We start from the raw sequence: 27366 nt of genomic DNA on the forward strand, positions 1-27366 counted from the left end.
TACACCTAGTAAAATTGTCATGCAAATTCTTGTATGTAAATAGTTGGATCTCAGGCTTCAAGTTTGAAGTTGAGCTTCTTTAGAATTTGAAAATCATTGGTTTCCACCACTACTACTCCTCACACAAACAAGCACTTTGGTTTGGAGCTTAAGGCATTTTTTAATAAATGTGAATACTTAGGAATTAATTTTGTTTGTGCATGACAAAGATACATAAAGACTTACTTGGGTATATGCATCTGGGAATAATATACGAATGAAGCACTCGAGTAGTCTCCCCCCAAAAACCATAAAGAATATAGATACTGCAGAAAACAAAAGGAAGAAGGAAGTGCAAAAACTTCTGAATTTCTCATTCATTGCTAACCCTTCTTTCAGCTGTAGTGAGAGAGCAGGGGAAATCAGAATCTGTAAGTCATGAGTCCTCAGCAATTGGATATTACTTGTTATCTGCTCAGTCCTTCTGTATTTTTGTCCTCCAACCCCATAACCTCATGGATTTGACCCCAAATTATAAAAGGTGCTACGTAAATAGCAGGGACCACTACCATTCTGGCTTTCCATTCTCCTTCCAGTCATTATTTTTTTCTTCTTTGGTCCCATTAACAATTGTTTTCTGTTTTATCATCTTACCAGCTCTTCTTATTGTTGTATCTACCCAAAACAAACAAACAAAACCAAGTAAGTTAGTACCATTCTTCTCCTATGGAAATGTTAAAGATGGGAGAGTACATTCCTTATGCCATCATGGCATGAGGAATTCTCCATACATATACATACGCATGTCCATGAATATATACCTGTGCAACAATTGTGTTTTTCTACTTGTTTGTATTATGAAGGAGATAGGTACTATATTATTCCAAGGCATAGCCACAGTTACAGTAGTCTATGTAAATCCTTTGTGGAGCTATAAGGATTCACACAGTTCTGTTAATGAAATTGACATGTGAGAAGGTGCTTATAAAAAATCAAATGATTACTTTCCAACGTAATTTTATTTGAGAAACATCTGGGATTTTCATTTTGGTTTTAGCAAGACTACATATCTGAATATCTAGTAAAAAACTTTAATGTATTTGGTATTCAATTTCCTGAAACAAATAAAAGAAATACAGATGCACACAAGTGTATATAGCCATTCATGTGAACAGTTCTTTTCCTGTATTAAGGACCCCTGAATGAGTAAGAATTTTGCTCTGTTGTGCAGAAGTTAATTTTTTATGTTCTTTAAAGTATTTAACCATCTTACTAAGTTGGATGAGTAGGATGGTTAAATACTGATTGGGCACACAATTTGGCATGAACTACAGTCTAGTCTGAGCAATGCAAATAACATGGATATCCCAGATTAGTCTGAAGAGATATTATCAAGACTGATGAGAAGATTACACAATACATGCTCACACAAACTGTGGTTAGTGCTATTAGTCTTTAGTTGTACGCACCACAGGAGTAACCAAAACTTGCAAGAAAAAGGTAGGTCAGTTCTTAAAGAATATCAGGAAAATATGGAAAGATAGGTCAGATACACAACATATTAGTAAATTTCTTTAGTGAAGAGGTGGTACTGGAGACAAATTGTAACAGTTCATCTGGAAGTTAAATTTTCCTATAAAGTTATTTAGAAATATTTACATTGAGAAAAAAATTATACTAGATATATATTTCATTTTTCTTCCTTACTATGACTGGCTTAATTTTTACTTACCTTTTCCTCCCTGATCTTTTCTAAAACACCTTCTGGAATTAAGATTTTGGAAATGATCTTTCTTCACCCTTTTGTAACTGTAGGAGTAGATAGCTCTTTGTATTTCTTGTTTCTTTAGAGTACATTGAGATATTTACAAAATGAGGCTCACTTCATATAGAAACACACATCTTATGGAATGGTCTCATCAAGAAGGAGGAACAGTAGGAATTCTAGAGTGGGAGTCTTGGGCTAGGAGATGCAAACTTGGTTTTTAGTTCCAATTCTGCAACTAGCTAGCAGTGTGACATCAGCAAGTTAACTTCTCAGGGCTTTAGTTTTTTTGTTGTTTGTTTTCTGTTTGTTTGTTTTTTCATCTATACCATGAGGGTATTGAACAAGATGCTTTGTAAGAGTTCTAAAAATTATAAAAAATGTTCTTTCTACATTGGGAGCCAGGGAATTCTGTATTGTAAGATTTGGCCAAGAATGTATCTTCTTGTAGCCTTGGCCAAGTCCCAGAATTGTCCTTTGTTTATTACATCTCTGAAATATGCATTTCACAGGTATTTTTAAGTGATTAGTTAGCGTTCATAAAATGCTTTGAAGAGCTTTTGTGAATGTTGTCTTTCTTTCCTGTTTTATGCAGTTGTCCATAATAGAAACCAAGTGCTCTGTAAATGAAATCAGTGTTTCCTTTAATGTGAATTAGGGTTTTTGGCATTTCTCAGTCTCAATATTAAAGTAGTGGGACACTGAACCTGCATAAAATTATATTTAAAACACACGTTTAATTATTTTCTTCCTTTCACTCCGAGGTGAAAACAATTTTAGTTCTGGAATGCAATGGTAATTACACTCCGTAGTTGCTACTGGAGTTGCTGTCAGGTAGTAAAATCTGATTAATTTGGAATTTGCTAATTTGTAATTCCAGTGATTTTACCTGGCTGAAGTTTATTTCTAAATGATGAGGAATGGTGTTGTTAAACAAATTAATAGTGTAAAGTATATTTAATGGACTATATTTCCACGTAAAGGAATTATTTTTAAAGCCTTTGGCATAATAGATGTTTGCTCATGAGAGATAACTACAGATCTCACCTAGCAGTTTATTAAAGCGAAAGATCTTTATATAAGTAAATGTCCATCATCAGATATAATGATGGGTTTGAGTATATTTAAGAGTGCTGAGCATGGGGTAGAGGAAAGCAGCCTTATTTTCTTTTCCCTTTGAACAAATACTACAATTGTAGTACCATAAAAACAAGTTCTGAACATTAAGCCTAAAAAAAACCATTAAGTCTAAGAATAATCTAGGCTGAAAATGAGCATAGATTATTTGGTGGTATTGGTTGATTTCTTTGGAGCCTAATGAGATTAGTTACAAAGAATATTGCTTTTAAAATCAGTTGATTGTTCACAGAGGAACAATAATTTGAGAACCTTTGCAATAAAGTGATCTTTACCTGTTTGTGAGGGTTACCCTCTTGGAAATTTGGAAAATTCTGTATTCACCCCATTTCCTACTTATGAACTGTTGAGTAGTCTTTATAGATAAACTGCTCAGAACACTTCACTACCATATTTTTACATAGGTTTTGGGTTGTTTGTTCTCAGGAGAAGTTACATGTGCAATCTCTGCTTTGTCATAAGTTGGAATGTGGTTGAATGTCCTTTCTAAAACTGCTTCCTTGCTACAGATAGCTAATTTGTAGCTGTTTTATGTTTTATATTTTAAATGCTTGAGAATGCTTTAGGTTTTTGGAATGGGACATTCCAAACTTGCTTGAGTACGTGTTTGTGTTTCCTTCTTGGGGTTTCCAATAGATTGTTACTGCTGATTGTACCTGCAACCTTTTTGCTCCATAACTATTAGGTATTATTACACAAAACCTTCTAATGTAAAATATTGAGCATTGTTTATTTGTATTAGTGGTGGGCTTTTTTTAACCTTTGAAATATATTTTGGTCACCAAGCTATGGATAAATACTCCTTTCTGTGATTACTTTGAAGATGTCTATGAGACAGTTTTGTGTGTGGGTACTAAAGAACTGAAAATATAATTCAATCCTTTGAAATGTTTGTTTTTGGGGGTTAATTGTATATGCTAGATTGAATAAAAATTAGTTGTGAGATGGTGATGTCTGACATCTATTTAATATTTAATAAAGTTTATGCATTACTGGAAAGTGTGTGTATACATTTTTTGGGACACCCTGTATATGAATGTGTGTATGTATATACTGCATACCTACTGTGAGTCTGCTTTTGCCCCACCCTGTATATGTTTGGGTTTCATAGGAAAATACTTTTTGCCTGAATGTTGATGTGTATCTTAAAAGAAGGTACTTGTTATTTACCTTAGCTGATTTGAGTCTGTATTTCTAGTATATTAAATTATATATTTTGGAATTTTTAAAATGGTATGCTTTATAGAAACATTGATCTGTGATTTTTGAATACAAAGGAGAAATCCTCTTAAGGAGTAAGTCTCCTTTAAGAGTAAATCTTTTAGCAACTAGTAATAAGTTGGAAAGAGTATCTGAAGCCCACTACTCAAGTTGGAAGCACAAGTTTATTGTTTAGATACAAACTCGAAAGTAAATACCAGCTCTTTGTCACTACAGTGATTTTTTTTTAAAGGTACTGGCTTTTGTGTCAATGGTAGTCTGCCTTTGCTAAGCTTTCACTGATGAAGAGAGATAATTCTGCTTTTAGGTAGAAGTGGAAGGGTGCTGTGAAGCTAGATATTTAGTGATGGTGTCTTACCTGCATCAGAAGTAAAATACTTCAGCCTGAAAATAAAGAGTTCAGCACAATACCAGTTGTCCTGTTTTCCCGTCTTAGAATTGTGTAGAAAATTGAGAGTTTGATGCTTTAAACAGACACTTAAAACAATCACTTTCAGGGCACTTAGGATGCTATTTTCTGGCAGTATTTTAAAACAATATAGATGAACCTTATATTTCCATTGCTTTCATGAAATACCTCAAGCTGCCTTTGACAGCAGCTTTAGTTTTTGAACCTCCTTGTCAGTCAGTAAGCCCTAGAGGTTACGGGACCGGCTGCTGAGCTTTGGAATGGTCCCTGCTGGACACCTGCTTGGCCAGCAGCATTGGTCTCTCCTCTAGGCAATTTGTGAGCTGTTTGGGGGCGGGGGAGGAGTGGGGGGGTGAACGGGAGGGGAAAGGGGGAGAGAAGAAGGGGAGGGCAGCATTGAATTAGATTGTTGATAGCGTCCCTCTGAGGACTGCTATTAAGAGCATGCTACTCGGTACTTCTCTGCTGCAGAAGACAGAGTGATTTTCGTGTTACCACAGCATGTTGTAAATGTATGAGATTTTGCTCATCCCGGCTTGGAAATAAGAATAGGGAAAGGAGAGCACCTTGAATCAGAAGCTACTAGAAGAACGTGCAGAGTTCTGCAGCAGTTTATATTTGTTCTTACATTTTGCCTTCTTCTAACTGGAAAACAGAGAGACTGGCATTTTTTAAATGGGCTTTTCCCATAATGGCATTCTTGTATTGTGTGGCCAGAGCTTGCACAGGAGGAAAGCAGGCTGCTGAATTTAGTCACTGATCTCTATTAGCTGTGGCCTAAGGCTATGCTGAGGTTTATATCCCATTTGTATTGTTGCAGCTCAAAAGAAGAATGTTCAGAGGATGACAAGTGTATTCTGAGTAGGTATGTTGTTTCATTTTCATATGAAACCCATCTATTTTTTTTCCTGCTACTATTGGTCAGAAATCAGGTTAAGAGGTGCAGAATATAGTACAGTGCTGCAGTATCCCGGTTAAGGTAGAACAATGGCAATGCAAGCTTAAAACAATACAATGAAAAGCAAAACCCTAGCTGCTTTTATTAAATAAAGCTGCATTGTGCCGTATGCACAGTGCAGTCTTAAAAAAATATACTGCAGTCAACGCTTTCCTAACGAGGTGGCACTATTGTTGAGTTAGAACGATAGAATCATCATATTGCTTTAGGGGACAGGAGGATTTAAAGGAGGTACCTTGCAGCCCTATCTTACAGATTGGAAGCATCGGTTTTAGGGCACTGGCAGAATCCTTTGCTTGTTCTCCGCGGCAGCCACTGCTGTGTCAGTACAGTGTGGAATGGAAGTCCTAGTTGGTAGTCTGTTATGGAAACGCTGTTTACTGTTATTGTAGTACCGTGGTGACAACATGCCATTGAAATGGAAAACGAGCTCTCCTGCTATCTGGAAATTCCCAGTTCCTGTGCTTAAAACATCCAGGTCAACTCCACTTTCTCCAGCATACATGTAAGTGAGAGAAAATAGGATATTAAAGTGGGATTTCATTCATGAATCAACCTTGTGGCAAAAGGGGGTAAAAATCACAAACAGCAACATCCAAAAATGCACAAGATTAAAAACTGCAAGCTTGCTTATATTTAAAGATATTGGCATGCACACATTTTACCTTTGTTTTGTTTCCTTAGGAGTTTGTTTATTTTTATTTAAAGTGCCTAATGGTAATTTAATTACTAATGTGAAAGTCTTGAGATATACCTAAGGAATTGCACAAGTATAAACTTTAATCTTTTACATTGTTTTTTTTTAAATTTTTGTATATCTGAAGTACTTAAGATGACTTCTTTTGTGCAGCGGCACAAAAAGCTGCTGATGCTTGCTCTTGTGTTGTGTGAAATATGGAAATGCTTTATATAATTTTTTAATGAATTTGAAACATTTAGAGTTAACACATTGTTAATAAAATGAATCTTTTAATCAGGACTTTTATATTTGAGCTGTGTCTGAATAGTAATCAGTTTAATATCTCTTTCCCAGTTTTATAATTCTGGTTCTGAGGTGTAAGTTTGAATTTGTGCAAATTACAGTTGTACAAATAGTTATTTATACATGTGGAGTTGAAAAGTACATTATTCAAATGCCTATTTTAGAAATTTATTTTAAGTAAAAGTATACTGAAGTATATTGGGAATTTTTTCTAGAATATTTGGAAATCTTATTTTTTAAATTCACAGTGTTGCTTTCAAAAAAATCCAGGAGATATAATAAAATATTCCTTTAAAGTATTGTCTGTGATTTTTTTGGTGGAATAAGGAGTGAAAGCTGGACCTTTTTAAAAAATAAATATTAGTATTGAGTAAAGCTTTTGAGCATAAGTCTGTCTTAACTGTCAGTGTTCCCTTTAAAATATTTTTCAGTAGGAGAGATGTGGAAAATTCTTCCTGCTTTAGGTTAATTGTGTGTTTAGAAATCTGGTGAGTTGCCATTTTATTACTTAGTTTTTGTTTTTTTATGAGGTTCAGATACACAGTGGCGTCTATGTAGTTCTTTGAATGGCTTTCAGCTGCTAAGGAAATAAGTGTGCTTGTGCTCTCAGTCCCAAAGAGGTGATTCCCTGGAAAGCGCTGGAAAATGAGGACATTTTAGTTAAATCCTGTCATCATTTCATTTTTCGATTTAAAATATCTCTTTTTAGAGATGCTTCAAGTGATTTTATCTGTTTGGGAGTTAAACTCCTTTTCCTATAAATTATATTTTAAGTTATATTTGTAAAATAAGAAAAAAGGATCAGCTATATTTGTTTCGCAAAAGCTGTAGTTGTCAAAAGCACAAAAATAATGGAGGTGACAAGTTAATGGAGTTCCTTCAAATTTTTCAGAAAATGTGATGTGCCTGTTGACTTTATGAAACTTAGCTGGTGAGAAATGACTAAAGATTTACCTAAAGGAAGTTTATCATCAAAACAAAACAAAACAAAACACACAGCCCCAACTAAAATCAGTAGGTTATAATTAATAATGTTTAATGATTCTAGTATTTCTACAATATTTTACTGTCCAAAAGATCCAAAGTACAGCTCCAGTTGCAGCTGGTTTAAAAATACTTATATTTGATTAATTCATAATAGCCACAGACTCAGATACAACCCAATACAACATCTTTAATGAATCACTTTCTTCCTTTTAAGTATGTACTCACCTCTTTGACCTGGTGATATGAATGAATTGATTTAGAGGATAGAAGCTAGAAAATATCACAGACCTTGCATGTTGACATTGATTATTGGTAGTACAAATAGGTACAATGGAAAAATATATTCAAAGAGGTAGCATTAGCCTAGACTATTCTGATATTGTGATGGCCTATATTATTAAATTGGCCTTAATTTATTTTTCTTTATAAATAAATACAAGTTTGAAATATTATGTAAATATACATGAAGAAAATATGTTAAATATAGGAAAAGACTAGCTTAGGAAGTTTAAAAGCAGCTTTTAAAATAAATTTAGAGTTCATTTACTTACTTGACCAGAAATAAAATTATCATCTTTAACATGTTGTTCTTGTCAGTGCTTCTTTATATTCCATGACACTTCTACATACAAAATGATACTTAAGTTTAGTATTATTTTTGCTTTCAAAAATTATAATAGAGAATACTGGGTCAAATAACATTATATTTATTTTCACAATCTTTCTGCTAGCAAACAGGTTAAATGGTTATTTGTGTCTTTTGGGTCTAAAGTCTTTGCATTAAAATGGAATAAATTCTGACACCGATAAGATGTGATGTTTTAGAATTTACTTGTGAAATTATGTATAAATAATTAAAATAGTATCTTGAATATAGAATTCTTCACAGTTAAGAAAGCATATTTTTGTAGGTTTGCTTATGTACCAGAAGCACTGGTTTGCAATGTTTTATCGTTATGTACTATGATTTGTCAAATACATGTTATGTGGTTTTCATTGAAGACGGGTACTTTTTCAAGCCTAAAATTTCAATATGAAATATTTTTGGTTGTAGTAATTGAGCAAGTATGGAAAAACATAAAGGCTCTTTCCAGCCTCTTTCTAAACTCAGTGTAGGTGCTACTTAGCTAGAGAGAGCCTTCCATTGATGCTGTGGATAGGGCAGTGCTGCTACACTAGTGAAAGCTACAGTAAGGAATGTTTAACTTACTGCAAACATTGAACAGAAAGGCTATTTTTCCTTGTGGGTTTAAATACAGAAGTTTTTCTTTCTGATTCTTTAGAATTTGAATGACAGTTGAAACTTCTCCATATTTTCAAGACGTATTGATGACTAACAATATTTTTGATAATATTAGGGAAATAGTTTTTTATATAATGCACTTTTCAAATTGTGTTATGATTTGGGAAGAGTGGAATATTTTAAAGACAAGAGATTTAGGAAACAAATCCTTTGGCCTCCAGATAGATTTATTACCAAATGTTTAGTCTTTATTGGGTAGACTTAGCCTTCCTTCAGCTTCAGTTTTGAAAAGTGGCAGGGTGGTGTGCCATCCATGTAGAATTCTGAAGGGATTGTCTTGATAGAAATCTGAGTGACATGTTTGTGTTACACTCTTTTCAACAGTAGGTTGAAGTTCAACCTTAGCCTGAGGGAAGATCTTCTGGTCAGTGTAAACTGAATTAGTAAAGACTCTGCTCCTGACAGGTGTGAATCATATAAATTAACCTGTCATTTTGCCTAAATTAATAAAGCTTAAAAGACACTCCCATCTTAGTGGGTTTCTGGTGTTTTGGTATTCATCGTTTTAAAATAGCAAATGGTTCCTTCTGCCTAATGTTATAGGATTAATGTATTGCTAGACTCTAAGGACACACTGAAATAGACCAGGATTAGCATTAGTGATCCTTTTATCTTTTCTTCATAAGCAGTACATTTTGATAATAGTAGTGTGACAGTTGGGAGTAAGATAATAGGTAAGAATTAACCAGCTCAATATAACAAGGAATTCTAGCAAGACTGACACTAAGGGATATTTTCCTTAGAATTTTTCCCTTCTCAAGGAAAAGGACAATGAGTGTAGAATGAGTATTGGTGAATTAGACTTTTTCTCTTCTGGCCAATGCACTTGCATTCAGTTAGCTTCCTGTTTACAATGATTTTGTTTAATATGCGAAATATATTTTATAGTAAATATCAATAGCACAATATTTTATAGCAATTGTTTTCTATAATTTCATCATTATAATTCAGTATCTAGATTTCCTGAGAAAAGAGTATGCATACTATATAAATGTATTTTTGTTTGTGGGTGATTCAAAGGATAGAATAAATTAAAATATGCATGTGTGTGTTCTTTTTGCTTAATCCCTTCACCAATAAATTTAATAAAAAATAAAAACATATGTATTTGCCTAATGTGACATGTCTAGCTCCTAAGATTGTCTTTTTTTTCTAATTTGGTGAATAGAAGAAAACTTGTGGTTTTAGATATCTTTTTTATTTAGCAAAATACTTATTAAATTGATTATCTCACATTAGAAAAGAATATACTTAGTCACTTTCACAATTAGCATAGACATAAACTTTTGTTTTGTGTCTGCTTAATTTGTTTTCACTACATATGGTCAATCAAACAAAATTATGTGGAGCAGTAACATAAAGAACTCCTAAGAACAATTTAGTGTTCGTCTGTAACTTTTGTGGCATATTCTCTGGGAATTTCCATTGTCTGAGTTTGCAAAAGGGCTAGCTTTGCCCTTATTAATGAAAAACCATGGAGATAAAGTGACCTTAGAGATAATTTAGAGAATCCGATACCCCCTTTAAAACAAGAATCCTTCCTGTGACACCTCTGAAATATGGTTATACATCTCCTCCTTGATGACTGGCAGCGACAAAGAGCTTACTACCTCATCAAGGCAGCACCTTTCATTTGTGGACAGCTCTTCCTTGCATTGAGCAAAATCAATTCATATCTTTTATTTCCTGTCCCTAGTGTGCCTTATCAAGCTATATACTAAAAATATCTATTTTCTCCATTACGTATAAGTCTGGAAATCTTCTCTTTAACTCATGTGACATGTTTTCCTGACCCTTCACTCTGCTGGTTGTCCTCACCCAGATATTTTTTTAATGATAATCTTTATATGAGATACTACATCTGAATGCAATGTTTTTTTTATATGGTCTGACTAGAAGAAGACACCTCTGTCCTTTTATACAGATGTTCTGCTTGTCTTATAGAGCCTGGGACTGTATTATTTTTTAATCATAGGATTCACACTGGACCATGGTGAATTTAGAGTTTACTAACTTCCAGAGGTTTACACATAGATTGCTTGCTCTTCATATTCAATGTTTATTCTTTTAGCTACTTCAGATCTTTTAGTCTGAGGAAGTGTGGCATGTGGAAGTGAAGTTAAATTTTTGTTTTAAAGCCTATTGTGTATGTTTTTTTAAAAATCTCATAACCATTTAATCTAACTGAAAAACGTTGCATACAAGAAACTTTACTATAGACAGCTAGTATTTTATATGCTTTCAGAAATTTCCAAGAATTTTACTTGTTAATAATTAATCTAGATTCATTTTTTATCCTTAAATGAATGTTAATTCCAAGTACCCCTCAAAAACAGTTGCCCCACAGGGGAGAGAGATGAAAATGCAAATCTTATACCATCATGGGAAGTCTGGCTAAAAATTATAAGAATTCCAGACATTCTCCTTGGAACTCAGAGTATTTAGTGGGGCCAATTTAGGAGGAGGGAAAAGAAAGAAGAAAGAGACAATAAGCAAGTTTTTGTGTTAATGACTTTATTACTTGTAGTTAGTCAAGAATTATAAGCATTGTGCATGATACTTTAAATTGAAATGGCAGTTACAATGTATTGCTTTATTTTCTTAAGACTGTGAGAAAGGCGGTATAAAGGTGAGATTCTTGGGGAATCCTATATAATAAAAGCCTAATATGCAAATTGTTCCCTCGACCGAGAATTTGACCGCTTGCTATGATGTGCGCTGACCACCAGGGGATGGTGTGGAACATGGCAGGCATCAGCAACAGGGCGCTGGCTGGATGGTGGAGCAGGTGAACAGGTGGCACCAGGCCAAGGCAGGCATGAGTGGGGGCCCGATTGCCCTGCCAATCACCCCGTAGATGGTGACCAGCGGCCGGCAGGCCCTGATCATTCAATTGGGGCCAGGCCCTGGCCTGGGACAGGGAACTGGGGGTGGGTGGCAGTGACCAACCTCCAGTGGCGCCAGGGCAGGAGGCTGCAACCTCTCGCCTGCTACCTGGGAGTAGGGGTGATGGGGACGGAGGTGAGGGGTGTCCACTGAGCTTGCTCTCACTCCTCCTGCTACCCTCCCCCCGGACACGAGGGCTTGCTTGCCGGGGAAGCCCCTTGCGCTCAGGTGCCAGGTGCTGGTGAGGAGCCCGCCCTGCACCTGTGTGGCCTCTTCCGAATGAGCCAGGCCGCAGCCACCAGGACCGCAGGGGCCGGTTGGGCTTCCCGTGGGTTTGCACAGGAGCCGGTCTGTGAGGCCGGCCAGGAGAAAGCTTGCTGCCCGCTCAGTTTCTGTGCGGTGCCACTGGGTAGCCCAGAGGCCCACATTGTGCCCCGGCCCGTGGCGTCCAGCCACACTCACTGCATCTCCACATGGGGACTCGGGCACGGTGACTCAGGTGGAGGGGGTTGTGTGGGGGCCCAGGTGCTGCCCAGGGCCCAGAGGTCAGCTGGGACCTGCCCTTCCACGCCAGATGCTCACGCTTCAATTGCTGGCCAGGCCTAGGGACCACACCTGTACACAAATTTTGTGCACCAGGCCTCTAGTTGGTACATAAAGAAGTTAATGAGTAATCCATTTTTTGCAAGTGCTTAGTTTTTTTTCCAATCACCTTATATAAATGAATTTATAATATTCAAAAGTTATTTACTTCCTGTTATGTACCAGGCATAAATCTTCTGGGTATTAGGGGTATAGTCCTTGCAGTCATTCAAAATGACCATTCTTTGTCTTCCATCCTATCTTTATTCACAAATAATTTAATTGCTTAATTTATTTTATTGTGAAAATTCTTATCCAAGATAATCAAGTTAAATAACATGTTTGTTTACTGTACCTTCAGTATTGATAACAAATTTAATGGCAATGAAAACACTATAGAAATGTGTCTGGGCTAGATGAGGAGACAGGAATTAGGGAGAGATACTAGGTTTTAAAGTGCAATTTATGTTTAAACTTGATAGTAACTTCTTAAACAAGAAGAACAGAATGCCATACTTTAAGTTGGATAAGGTTTAAGTGCTTTATAGTGCACAAAGATACACATTTTACCTTCTAAGTAGCAATAATTTGATCCTGGACTATACAATGTAAATTTGGTGAAACATAAACTTATATCGTGTTTCCAAGTTTAGTAAAAGATTTCCAATTAGATGACTTCCTACATGTATATGTTCCTACAGGTAAATGTTGTTTTTACCCAATTTTGCCACATTTATGGTATGGTAAGACAAGCATGCTCAACTTGTTGGAGAGTACTTCTTATGATATGGTTCAATGGAGAAATGAAATGTTATCCTTCCATAAGAAAAACATAGTTAAAAATAACTTTGAGAACTCTAAGAGCTTAAATCTTGAATCTAGCCTATATAACAGATGTTGTAAATTTCATATGAAATTTTTTAAAATTTATTTGCAGTTTAAAAAATTGTCCTGGTTTCGCATAGTTAAATATAACATGATTTATTGAGTACTATAAAAGTGCTGGGAACTTTTCAAGCTGCCTCCCAAACATTCTATAAGGGTAAGTCTTTTCCCTGCTTTACACACAAGGGCACAGTGTTCAGGGAGCTTAATTAAGTTGTTCAATGTTACACTTTAAGTAAGAGGTGAAATGAGAATTCAAACTTAGGTCTGCTTGATTTCAAAGCTCTTAACTTCTCTAATGCCTTTTTTTATAGACTTTTGCTACTTTCATGCCATCTATTAATTAGGTAATATCACACTAGGATTAGATGAACAAAGAATATGACAGATGAGAAGATATTTTTTTTAATTGGATGGGGGTAAAGAGAGAAGTAAGGTTTATTTGACAATACTTGTCAAGTGGTAAAGCTGTAGAAAAATACTGGGGCAATTATCTTTACTTGCTGGTATATCAGGATTAACCTTAGTGTTTCCTATTTCTCTTGAAACACTATTCTACCTACATTGGCTACCTATCTTTTTCTTCCATGTAATTATCCACCACGGACAGTACTGTAGTTGGTGTGCTCCTTTTAGCACTTTCTAAGGGTACTATCCATTCAGTATGTTTAGTATTTTCTTGTGAACATTATTGTCGCATCGCTTAATTGTGTGCAAGGTCTAAAAAAACACAACCAAACAAAAAACCAAAACACACACACACAGCACTCCATGTATTAATTTTCTATTGCTGCCATAACAAATTACTACAAACATCACAACTTTATTACAGTTATTTAGGTCGTAAGTCTGGTATGGTTCTCACTGGGCTAAAGTCAAGGTGTGTCAGCAGGGCTGCATTTGCTTCTGAGATTCCGAGGGAGATTGATTCTTGCTCATTTGGGTCATTGGCAGAAGTCAGTTCTTCACAGTTGTAGGACCACTATGATTCCCACCTTCTTCTTTTTTTAAATATATTTTGTTGATTTTTTTACAGAGAGGAAGGGAGAGGGATAGAGAGTCAGAAACATCGATGAGAGAGAAACATCGATTCAGCTGCCTCCTGCACACCCCCTACTGGGGATATGCCCACAAACAAGGCACATGCCCTTGACTGGAATCTAACCTGGGGCCCTTGAGTCCTCAGGCCGATGCTCTATCCATTGAGCCAAACCGGTCAGGGCTGATTCCCATCTTCTTGCTGGCTATAATAGGCTAAGGGTCAATTTCAGCTTCTAGAGGGCCTGCATCCCTTGGCTTGTGGCTCCCTTCTGCCATATTCAATGCCAGAAATGGCAGGGTGTTTTTTTTTTCACACTGATCTCTTTCTGACCTACTTTGCTTTCATTTACCATTTTTTAAGGACTCATGTGATTAAGTTGAGCCCACCTGGATAATACAGGATAATTTTTCCATATCAAGGTCCTTAACTTAATCACATCTACAATATCCCCTTTGTCATGTAATCCCATATTCACATGTTCCAGGGATTCAGACGTGGACATCTTTGAGAGGCCATTATTCTGTCTACCATGTTATAGTTGAACACAGTTAGGCTTATGCACGCATTGTAAGAAATTATTCCAATTGACCCAAGTGGTTCTTGTTACTACACTATACTACTCTCTGGGCCAGTAGTTTTATTCTTGAAAATTACAATAGTTTAACTATAACATAGGCAGTTCTCAAACTTTGCAACAGTGATTTACTGGAAATCTTATAAAAAGTAGAATTATCCAGTGACAGAGTTATAATCTGAGGTTGTGTTAAAAGTATCATGAAGACAATCTCTACTATTAGAACTTTTATTATGCTCCAAGTCCTATAAAACAAGCACAAATGAATTGTATACAAAGAATTTGCAAATATACAGAAACACATAAAATGCAGATATGAGTTCAAACTAAGATCCTAGTCATTTAAAAACTTTATTTTTTACTTGCCTTCTTAAAAATTCAGGCTGTTTTTGAGATGGTTTGCATGGCCCACGTCTCCTTTTAAAAGCTAATAAGCATTAGTGACACCTTTTGATTAAAATCATTAATTCATTTTCATTTTTTAATTGTATTTTTATTGATTTCAGAGAGGAAGGGAAAGGGGGAGAGAGCTGGAAACAACAATGGTGGGAGAGAATCATTGATTGGCTGCTTCCTCCACCAGGGATTGAGCCCGCAACTAGGTATGTGTCCTGACCGGGAATTGAATTGTGACCTCCTGGTTCATAGGTTGACACTCAACACTGAGCTACGCTGGCTTGGCATGAATTCGTTTTCTTAATAAAGTTTTATGTAATAAGCAGAAGTATCCCAAATTTCTCCATTGACATTAGAGCTGTCTAAAAAGTGCTACAGTGAGTGTGTAATACAAGTTGGTTGATATTGATTGTTTTTTATTGTATTGAAGAAAAAAATGTCAAAGATCCCTCATTTCTTTCCACTTTCTCCAAACATTTTTAGTATATACAAAGGACTGTTCAGAATAAAACAAAGTCCACAGGAAAATAATAGTTAACAACTAGCAGGTCCTCACATATCTCTGAAAAGTCAAAAGGATAATACAGGTTGTTGAGAGAACCATTTAAAAATCTTCAAAACCTATTACAGAATCAGTGACATATAATTATCTGCTTGTTGCCTTACTAATGCCTTTCAGTGCTTTGAGCAAGGGAAAAATACAGAAATTTGGGCATTGGTTAACATCTATTGAGTGAAACAGGGACAGTAAAATAACAGATGAGGACTGTCTATGTCACTCAGTTATTGATTATAAAACCTGACCGTCCCCCAAGTTACTGTGGCCTGAAAAAGTGACATTTCTAAACTTGGAGGTGAGTGGAGGAATGTTCCAAACTCAAAACCAGTTATTTAACTCTCTGAACACTGTTTGCTTCCTATTATGGAAGGTGCAAGGGCTTGATTGAGTTTTTTATTTAAAAGGCATGGATTGCCAGCACCGGTTTGGCTCAGTGGATAGAGCGTCAGCCTGCGGACTCAAGGGTCCCAGGTTCGATTCCGGTCAGGGACATGTGCCTTGGTTGCGGGCACATCCCCAGTGGGACATGTGCAGGAGGCAGCTGATGAATGTTTCTCTCTCATCGATGTTTCTAACTCTCTATCCCTCTCCCTTCCTCTCTGTAAAAAATTAATAAAATAAAAAAATTAAAAAAATAATAAAAAAAATAAAAGGCATGGATTACTTATTTAGAGCACTGAAAATCTTATAAAATAAGATTACTTATTTAGAGCACTGGAAATTTTTTGAAAATTAAACATGAGAATGATAAATTGGAGTGGCAAATTCAGTTGAATGTTTGTGAACATCTGTGCTAAAGTAGTGCTTATGTCATCCCTTTGTTCCTTCCCTATCTCCCCCTTCTTCCCTCCTACATTAAAGTTTTTCACTGCAGGTGTTTCTAAAAATTCAAAATGACCTTTGTTCTTCATTTACAACTTGTCCTATAACATCTTCTATTATCACTTTTTGTTTCTGGTTTCAAAAATATAGTGCTTTTCACTGGTCAATGAGATAAGACCAGGACATCTCAAAAAGCATAATTATTTTATTCAGGGTACTTTGAAACCAAGAGCTGGAAGGAATCTTAGAATTACTCCTTGTCATACCATTGTACCTTGTCATACCATTGTACCTTGAAAAAAAATGTGATATTTATGTCGGATGATTTTTCCTCCATCTGTATGTTTGTAAGTAATTATTATTTTTCCCATTCCACTGTATTACAAATTAATGATTAAGACCAATTTACTGAGTGAGAAGAGATCAACCAAAGAACTTGTATAAGTATATGTATATGCATAACCCCTGGACACAGAAAATAGGGCGGTGAAAGCCTGGAGTGGGGGGTAGAGGTGGGTTAGAAGAAGTCAATGGGGGGAGAATAGGGGCTTATGTAGCAATAAAGTTTTTTAAAAGACAATTTATTAAAAAACATCAGCTAGATTTCTCTTTATACATGTGATTACATTACAACCTTTCTCTTGTCCTACAGTGAGCCATGTTTTTAATGAACTCAGTTTGATCTAGCTTTCATTGAGGTGGACCCCCAATATTTGAAATATAATTTTGAAAAGTATATTGGATGTTCTTAGTTGTGAATAGATCATCCAATCCCTTAGCATCACCAAATTGAAATGATTTTCATTCATTATGAACACTTTCCTACAAGGATTGTGTGTATGTAGTTATTTCTAAATGATTCACAGATAAAGAAAAATTTGTGGAACTGCAACCAAAATTTTGATCTTAAGTAGACTCAAGACCTGGCTCATTAGAATATTTTCCATAGACAGATTGCTGAAATACATAGATAGATGCAGTTAGAAACTGCCTTTTTCTCAAATGATGAGATGTACCATTGCATCATCATAAGTTCTGGCTTTCTTTTACATTATTACTAGAGGCTTGGTGCATGGATTCCTGCACTGGTGGGGTCCCATGGCCTGGCCTGTGGGGATTGGGCTGAAACTGGCTCTCCAACATTCCCCAAGGGGCCCCGGATTGTGAGAGGATGCAGGCCAGGCCAAGGTACCCCACCAGTGCACGATTGGGGCCGGGGAGGGGCCATGGGAGGGCTCCAGGGTACGTCCGGTCCATATCACCCAGTCCTGATTGTCTGGACCCCAGCAGCAAGCTAACCTACCAGTCGGAGCGCCTGCCCCCTAGTAGTCAGTGCATGTCATAGTGACTGGTCGAATGGTCAAAAGGTCGGACACTTAGCAAATTAGGCTTTTATTATATAGGATAATTGCAGATTATAATTTTGAATAGTGGATGTTGTTTGATTGCTGATTCAACCTTGTAAATAGCCTGTTCTGGGATGAATAATCCTTTAAAATAAAATAATAGTAAGGAAAGATAATGTTATTTATCTTTTCATTTGGTGTATATGCCAAATATGAACTCATACACTTCTGTATTAAGGAGCAAAGTTCTCAGTTAGTTTTGTTACTATGGTTTATATAAGTTATACAACATGGTATTTGTTAGTAGACAATGTTGATAATTTATTGTTATTTATATATCATTTAGTCCTTTGGAAAGTGTTTGTTTCTTTTATTGTGATTTTTTTGCAAGCAAGTATCCCACCTGCTCTTTGTTTACCTATCTCTTTGTGAGATGCCTGGAACATAGTAGGTCCTCAATAAATGCTGAGTTGATGCATGAATTTAGGAAGTGTAGTTTTGAGGTGTGTAGCCCTGTGCAAATCACTTCACTTGAGTGTCGAATTTCTTCATTTGATATATGCAGTAATCTAATATGTACCAGTCTTGTTAGAGAGCAAGTTACAGCTATCTTTGCTATGAAAACTAATCCAAAACCCTGATTCTGTTCCTTGCTTGCTGATAAATACCACTATGCGGTTACAGACTGAAAGTAGTTTTAGCAGAAACAATTTACCAGTGACCAGAATACTTTAGTCATGGTTCATCAAATTATAATTTGATAAAGAAAATAAGATTAAAATATGTTCCAAGACAGCAACTACTCTTAAAGTTAAGAGTTTTTTTAACTTATTTTTACATGTCTTTTACCATAATGGAGCAAATTGGATAAATTTATGTTTTAAAGCAAATGTGTTTGCACTTAAATGATAACATGTTTTGTGCATATGGTTTGAAAAAAGGAATAGACTGACTAGGAAAAAGGAAATCTGACCTAGTGTTTAGGAAAATAAATTTAAAATTAGTAATGAAAAATCATTCATGTTTACTTATCTTCTGAATTTTTATACTTAAAAGGGCTTCAACCCAATTGCAAATGTTTAGCATTTATTCCATTTAAATTCAGTAAATTTTCCTTCTATCATAATATTTAAATAAAATGGTGTTTATATTACTTGGTGAGCAATAGAAAAAAGGCATAGATGTTAATAAGTATGAAAATGACATATTCTATTGATATTTTTATTCTTTAATCACTAAATATATATTTATTTTGAATTATTTGCTGGAATGTGTGATTAGTTAAGGAGGGATAGTCCAAGAAACCTTGAATTGAAGAGTGTGGCATTAGGTATTTATTCAGCAAGTAGTGAGGAGTCATTGAATCCTTTGAGCAAGGAAGTGACTTTCAGAGTTATAAATACAATGACAGTTTGTTAAGAAGCTATACTATAAAAATATGTAATTTATATTAATGACAAAATCCAAATGAGAAGTAGTAGATACCAGAAGTTGTAAGGTCAGTGAGAGTGGAGAGGCTGTGAAAGACAGGAGCATGGAAGAGAGATAGTCAGTAGTACTTTAACAGTCGCTTGGACATGGAACATGGTGAAGAAGCAAGAGTCAGAGGTGACTGAAGTATTTTGATGATAACAATTTTCTTTTAGAGTCCAAAATATCCTAGCTATATCTCTCTTGAATGCATGACATCTGGATACATTTGAGATGCCTGAACTTTATTCTGACTGACCAAGCTCCCAGAAATGATCAAGAACTATGTCATTGAATTAATTTCCATTGAGAGTACCTTTAAATAAATCAATTTTCTCATTAAAGTGTGATCTATGAAAAGATTTGATTTTGGAGATTTGGATATGACTTATTGCTTTAAGAAATAGCTGTTGTAGGTGGGGTGAGGGTAGTACCATTTAGAGTAGCATTTTACAACTAGATGGACAAATGTTTAAAACTTTGACTCTTTGCTATCCTTACATATGTGGTGATGCTTCCCAGTCTCCTTCTCACTTGCACACTGAAGGCCAGAAATTATAAATTGGTTTTTAATGACCGTGTGGAAGGAAGGAAAGTACTGCTTCTCTCTTTCTTGTTTAATATACCTTTCTCCTCAAACAGATCAAGTTAGTACTTCCTTACTACTTCACTATTCATAGCTTCTTCAAAAACACATACAGTCTGAAAATGACCCAATTACCTTCTACTTAAATTCCAATTTTTTAAAAGATTTTTTATTGATTATTTACAGACAGAGGAAGGGAGAGAGAGAAACAGACATCGATGTCTGAGCAAAACATTAATCGGCTGCCTCCTGCACACCCCTATTGGGGATGTAGCCTGCAACCTGGGCATGTCCCTGATAGGGAATCAAACCAGCAACCTTTTGGTACATGAGATGATGCTCAACCAATTGAGCCACGCTGGTCAGGGCAAGATTCTCATTTAAATGACCGAGAAGTGTGAATGCTTGATGCCTACGGTGCCATATTGTTTAAATGATATGATCTGCTCCTACCTTTGTTGAGTTCCACACAAGTATACACACATACATACTCTTTAAACCAGAGAGTTCAATGTTCCTAAAAAGAAACACTTTACCCAAATAGCAAATTCCCCAAAGAATTATAATTTGCATCTACCCCCTCAAAAAAAGTCTACCTTTCAGGAAATAATTACCAATTTTATTAAGAATATTTAATATTTTGGATAAGCAAATATAGTCATGATACACAAAACATTTGCCCAGGATTCCTTCCTTAGTGTTACTGAACAATGGACAAAGACTCATAAAATTATTTTTGTAGAGAAATTTTTGTTACATTACCAGAGCTGTCTGTAGCTAGATCATGGAATTGTGTTGTGATATAGAGCTGGACATTATAGTGATCTTAGTTAAAATACTTTTCTAGTAGTGTAATAATGTGATGGAGCCTGATGGACTTTTAGGAGAAAAATCAGAAGTCATTTATGGGGTTAAAGACTGAATTTATACTCTTAGAATATGATACTTGAATGTGTAGATAGGTGAGTGGGCTGTAGGTGACTATAGATTTTGTCTATCTCCTAACAACCTGAGAACTTAGGATCAACAATGGTTATGTTTCTTTATGGTAAGCACTAGAGGCCTGTTGCATGAAGAGACTCATGCAATAGGCCTTCCTTTCCCTGGTTGCCGGCACCAGTTTTCCTCCGGCACCCAGGACCCAGGCCTTCGTTTCGGCTGCAGTGGAGAAGCCAAGCCTCTTCAGTCTTCAGTTGTCTTCAGTCTTCAGTCTTCGCTGGGGCTGGAGCCTTCAGTCTTCGCTCCGCGCCTGCATATGCAAATTAACCACCATCTTTGTTGGGTTAATTTGCATACTCATCCTGATTGGCTGGTGGGTATAGTGGAGTGACACCAATTTGCATGTTTCACTCTCTTTTTAAAAAAATTTATTTTCCCTTTATTGATTAAGATATTACAAATGTGTCCTTATCCCCTCAATATCCTCTCATCCCCCCAATCCTGCCCTCGCCCTCACCCTCACCCCCTGTTGTCCACAATGATCGCTTATGCTTATATGCATGCATGCAAGTCCTTTGGTTGATCTCTCCCCCTAACCCTCCCTCCCCTACCTTCCCTCTGAGTTTTGAGCATCTGATTGATGCTTCTCTGTCTCTACATCTATTTTTGTTCATCGGTTTATGTTGTTCATTATAATCCACAATTGAGTGAGAGCATGTGATATTTATCTTTGACTGACTTATTTCACTTAGCATAATGCTCTCCAGTTCCATCCATGCTGTTGGAAATGGTAGGAGTTCCTTCCTTTTGACAGCAGCGTAATTTGCATACTCATCCTGTTTGGCTGGTGGGTGTAGTGGAGTGACACCAATTTGCATGTTTCTCTTTTATTAGTGTAGATAGTACAAGAAGAATAACTTAAAGGCTTAAACAAAGTTTAATGTAAAAAACCTTAATGGTGAGGCAGATAGTTATGTACAAAATGGAAAATAATTTAATATGGGAATTTTTGCTTGAGTTAGACTGTTTGCTTCTATAAGCTCCATAAGTGAGATTAGCTTGATAGAACTATCCTAAGTGTGATTCCCAGACTCATTGGGTTAATAATCTATCTTCTGATTTTTCTTTTTGTATTACCTTCTCCTGTCTTAAAAATACTGGTCATCATATTAAAATATTGATTTGATTAAATCATATTAAACATTCTATTAAAACATGATTGATTTGATACTGAAATTCTTACCACATTCATTGAACTACTCAGATATGCCTCTAGGTCATTGCAAAATCAAGGTTGAGATTTATCATATTTATTAGAGGCTTCGAAGATATAGAATCAGTGGGGTTCTTAGAGCTGCCAGTTATAATTCTTAAAACATGGAATGCAATTGACTATTACTTTGTAATTTGAAAGTCTTACCCTATGTTTTCTTGTTTCCTTTTTAAAAAGAAATAAACATTCCCCTAAGACCTGGTCATGAATTATTGACTTTGTGAAGTTGACTATAACTGGGAAATTTTTCTAAGTTTCTAAGACAGAAAAGGATAGGATTTTTACCTCTTGATTAATGATTCTCCTGTTCCCAAAGAGATTTGTCTCAGTGATTTCTAATTGGTTTTGAGTTTATGGAATCTGGCTTTATAATAAACTCAAATTAGATAACTTGGAGGTTTGAATATTTAATGAACTGAAATTTTAGGTAGGTGATACAAGAATTCTTTAACATGCTTTTCTATTGAAATGCACCATAGCACAATAGTCAAATTTCAAAGTTGGTGAGCTAAGGGTAATAGAAGTAAAATGACACCTTGGTTAACAAATCCTCTGGGAGCAAAAAGCTCCTTTAAAGAAAGTTGGCCTGGGTGTTGGAACTCCCATTCCAGTTTCTTCATTTGGGGGTTGAAGAATAAGAAGGCATGTTCCCTGTCTTAGGAATTATTAAACTTTTCAACGGGAAAGGCTGGTGCTTGCTGAAGGGTGGATCATCCTTCCAGAGAACTAATATGCAGTCAGAAGATTATAATTGTTTCCTCTGTGCACTGGGCAGGGGGCTAGTAACAGTGATGGGAACACAGTCTGTTTTCCCCAAATTACAAGTACATATTGCATCTCCCTCCCACCACTACCACTTGCATATGCTCACCATATACAGCTTCTGAAAGTTAGGGAGCTTTAACTTAGATTTTTTATATAGTAGGTGTGGAATCAGAATTTAGAAATTTATTATTTTGGATACTCTTTTATTTCTACTTCAGGTATCTATCTGTCTATCTATCTATTATCTATCTATTTTTTCATCAAAATATTATCAGAAATGTGAAGAATAAGAAATAGGATATAAACCAAGCTTCTAAACAGAAGAATTTTCCGGTCTAGATGAGACTTGATGTACTTTAATTGGTGTATGGATTTTAAAAGATGAAGGAAGACAAAAGTTTTGAAATATGGCAGATAGAGGGAACAAACATTAATTTTAAAGGCTTTCTTGAACAGGTTTGAGATATTCAGTGCAAATGCTTTATGGTTTGGATAATTAACTTTCATCCTGTTATAGTTATCTAATGGAATATCATTTGTCATTCCATTTGTTTAGCTCCATTTCCTCATCTATGTCATAGTGCTATTTCTGTGATTGTGATGGGTGACTTTGGAATTCAAAATCTGTTCTTTTAAATTTTGATATCAGTAATGTAAAGTTCTCCTTAAATTTGACCTGAGCTACATCCTAAGATATGCTGTCCCCTTACCCCATAAGCATTGGGAGAATATGAGACTTTTAGCACTGGTATTGTTTTTATGGAAGTAGTAGTAAAAATGGCTGATTTTAAACTGAATTGATTCAACCAGTAAATGACTTGTCTATAACAGAATGTGTCTCTCTGAGATCCAACTCGTATTTATAAATTAGGCATTGAAATGTCATTTGCTTTATGGTCTCTACTCTGCTATTTTTCATTTTTAGGCTTGTTGTAATGGGAACAATGTGAGCTCTGGAATCAGACTGGAGTTCAAATCATAGTTACCAGACTCATGGTGAGGCCTTAAACTCTCTTCAGTTTCCTGTCTTTAAAATGGGATTGTTATGAGGATTAAGTAGTACAGAGAATGTGTCTGGCAAAATGCCTAGCACACAGCAGGTGCTGGGTAAACGATCTTATTCCTGTGTTAAAACTGACATCAGCTATTTATTAATGTAATTTTATTTTAAATATGTCAGGCATATGCATTTAAGGAAGCTTCTTTACTTTGGAAAATCATTTGAACTTTTTTTTCTTTTTTTTGTGGGCTCTGGTACTTCTGCAGCAGAAAAGAAAGCATTGGAAAGATTAGCAGCTATTTTATATCATGTATGCTAAAGACTTCCATTAGTGAATTCAATGTAAGTGGACAATAATATACAGTTGGCTCTCTGTTACCCCAGGTTTTTCATCCTCGGGTTCAATGAACTATATTTTCAGTCTAAATCCATATTAAAAAAATATTTTTATTGATTTTTTACAGAGAGGAAGGGAGGGGAATAGAGAGTTAGAAACATCGATGAGAGAGAAACATCGATCAGCTGCCTCCTGCACACCCCCCTACTGGGGATGTGCCCGCAACCAAGGTACATGCCCTTGACTGGAATCTAACCTGGGACCCTTGAGTCCTCAGGCTGATGCTCTATCCACTGAGCCAAACCAGTCAGGGCTAAATCCATATTTTCGATTAGAGGTTGGGAATCTGAGATTTGGGGGGGGGGGCTGACTGTATGCATTGTTCTACCCCATTTTATATAAGGTACTTAAACATCTATGGATTATGGTATCTGGGTGGGGGGGAGTGTTCTGGAACCAATCTCCTGCAGATACTGAGGGACAACTCTATTTAAGTCATTAAAAAATACAAATAAGTAACCAAATCTTTATCTTTCTTAGTTCCTTTCAGGCAAGCACCTCATTAAGGAGATATATTCTCCACAGTTTCTTAAACAGCAATTAATTTATGTCTTATGAAGAGAACTTGCTGTGATATTTATAATTTCCTTGTGCAATGATACTGTAAATGACATTTTAGTTAGGACATATCTTTCAGTATTTTAAGTTTTAACTTTGTTGTGTCTTTCTTTTAATGAAAACACCAAACTTATTTTATACATATTAATTTCATGAGTTGGAAATTTCCTTTCTGATTTTTAAAATCTTTCCCTATTTTTTTCTTAATGGGAAGTTAGTTTAGAGAGAGGGAGAATATAATTCAGTTTTTGTTTGGGAGGCGTGTAAAGGAGAGTTCAGATTCTAAATGTTGTAATGTAGGAAGGTTATTAATACCTTTAGAATTCAATATAGTATGCATAATTTAAATCTATAGAAAAAAATCAATGGAAAATTATTTTTACCATCTTAAGTTTTTAAATTATTTCTCAAGAATGGAAAGAAATACCTTGACAGATTTAGCACTCAAATTCAAATGAGTATGAGAACAGGTGGCTAAATGTCTCCTCCACCTGCCATGCAACTTTATCGCAAGAAATGTTTCATTTCGCAAATGCTGCTGCTAGTAGACACTTCTCTGTTTCAGAGCAGAAAACCAAATGGAGGGGGAGTTCTTCTTTGAAGAAAACCTTTTTCTTGATTTTCTTTTTAAATTGTGAGTGTGAGAAATATGTACTTTGTTTTTCTGGGGGAAGGGTGGTGGAAAACATGAGTCAAGGCCTTGATTAACCAACCAGATTTGTTATACACCATTTGTTGTATACCATTCATGGCTTTTATTTTTAATTCTGTTGTGTGTTTTTTTTTTTTGTTAGTGTTGCTGTTCTTGTATACCAACCCACTGGTACTGACTTTCACTTATGATAACATTGCTACTCTGGGCAATAACAATATTTGTATAATACTTTTGACACTAACTCAAACTCCTATTCTTTTGTTACAGTGGAATTATGTTATTAGAGTGCATTGTTAGGTTTAACCACTTTGTAATGTAATGGTTGCAAGCAAAAATACGTGCTATGAAACTAATTGTGAACTAACTAGAGAAAAGTTAAAGGTGTTGTTCATATACTTTTACCTTCTTAGCTTTTCTGATTAATTTATTTTCCCCTTCAGAAATTAACATAAAAACAGGAAAGTAAAGAAAATAACTTGACAACTACTTTGATAAGCTTAATCTGTATTTTTTTTTCTGAGTGTACACAGCTCCTACTAGCATATTTTATTCACGGCACTGTTAATGTGCTGCTCTTCATTTGGTGTAAGAAGTTAACATACCAGAGCATGCATACACATATAACTTCTCTACCAAGAAAAGGCAAGCGTTTCATGTGTTTTCATGCTAATAATTTTAAAAAGCACTAAAATGTCCTCTTTTTATTGATAATGAAATGTGACCTCACCTGCCTTTCTGTATAGCATTAAACTGGTGCTTGAAATGATAGAAACCAAGAATTTGAAGTACGCAGTTTATGACCTATGAAGTTGATACCTTATTTTTTAAACACAAAAGTACTCATTTCAGTGGATTTTATAGGAGTAATATTTTTTTGGTATGTAGATTGATGACTATTGGATTTGAGGCTTTGAGGCCAAATGATGCAATTGTGTGATACTCTTCCCTTCTCCAAATAGCATGCCACCAAACATGATTGCTGTAGTGAATGCTACGTGTTTACAATTCTTTATAGAATGCCTGACAAACTATTACCTTTACAGAACTATTCATTGTAGAAAACATATTTGAACCAGGTTGACAGAGAACTTTTGCTGCAGCCCACCTACCAGGTTGTACACATAATACACAATCCTCTATTGTCATGGTGTTCACTATAAAAGGAAAATGATTGTACATTTGATGGTTTTGAAATTTCCATTAAAAAATCCATTTGGGTGAGCAGAACCATACAGACAGCATGGGCTTCATACATGTTTGTACTAGCAATGTTGAGAGTATATCTTCCACTCTTATTTTTTGATAACTTTACATGTTCAAAGAGGGAATCTTTGCTTTAATTTGCATATTCTAGAATACTAATGAGGTTGAACATTTTTCTGTTAACCATTTGTACTTTTATCTTTATGATTTTTTTGCTCATATCATTTACATGTTTCCCTTGGGAGTAATTTTTAAAATATGGAAATGTTTGAGGTAAGATTACAATGTTAGCATCACCCTATTAACACATGTCAATTGCTTAGACTTTCTATTTCTTTTGTCTTCAAATAGCAGTACAAAGAAATGCCATAGTATGTGTATGTTCAGTTTGACCACCTTTGCAATGCTTTCAGTAAAACGATCAGACAGTGTCTTCGAAAAAGCAATTGTTCTTTTTGAGCAAGCACAGTTCACTGATTCATGTATACTTTGTGAAAGATTGCTTTTGCACTCTGTGGTTGGTCATTATTTAGAAAATAAGATGTGTTCAGTCTTGGTGTGATGGGTGGGTTTGACCTGGTGGCAATATACAGATGTTGTAGGAAAAAGATTTAATTTTTAGAAAGAAAATTGATGAACACAATCTCTCCTGTGATTAATTTTATAATGTTGATGGAATTATTTGGG

At 35.5% G+C, this 27366-nt stretch overlaps 1 protein-coding gene across 2 annotated transcripts in view; it reads left to right on the top strand.

Moving 5' to 3' along the window:
• Positions 1–27366, top strand: part of KLHL13 (kelch like family member 13) — a 419190-nt gene that overhangs the window by 350539 nt on the left and 41285 nt on the right. The window contains exon 1 of one of the 2 annotated variants that reach the window (XM_006082197.2): positions 5297–5376. The exons of the other annotated variant lie outside the window; for it this stretch is intronic. Coding sequence (XP_006082259.1) covers positions 5297–5376 — 80 coding nt within the window. Of the gene's footprint in view, positions 1–5296; positions 5377–27366 lie in introns of those variants that run through there. 2 annotated transcript variants of the gene reach the window in all.

Source organism: Myotis lucifugus, unplaced genomic scaffold (assembly GCF_000147115.1).
Source record: "Myotis lucifugus unplaced genomic scaffold, Myoluc2.0 scaffold_2, whole genome shotgun sequence".
NCBI classification, from domain to species: domain Eukaryota; kingdom Metazoa; phylum Chordata; class Mammalia; order Chiroptera; family Vespertilionidae; genus Myotis; species Myotis lucifugus.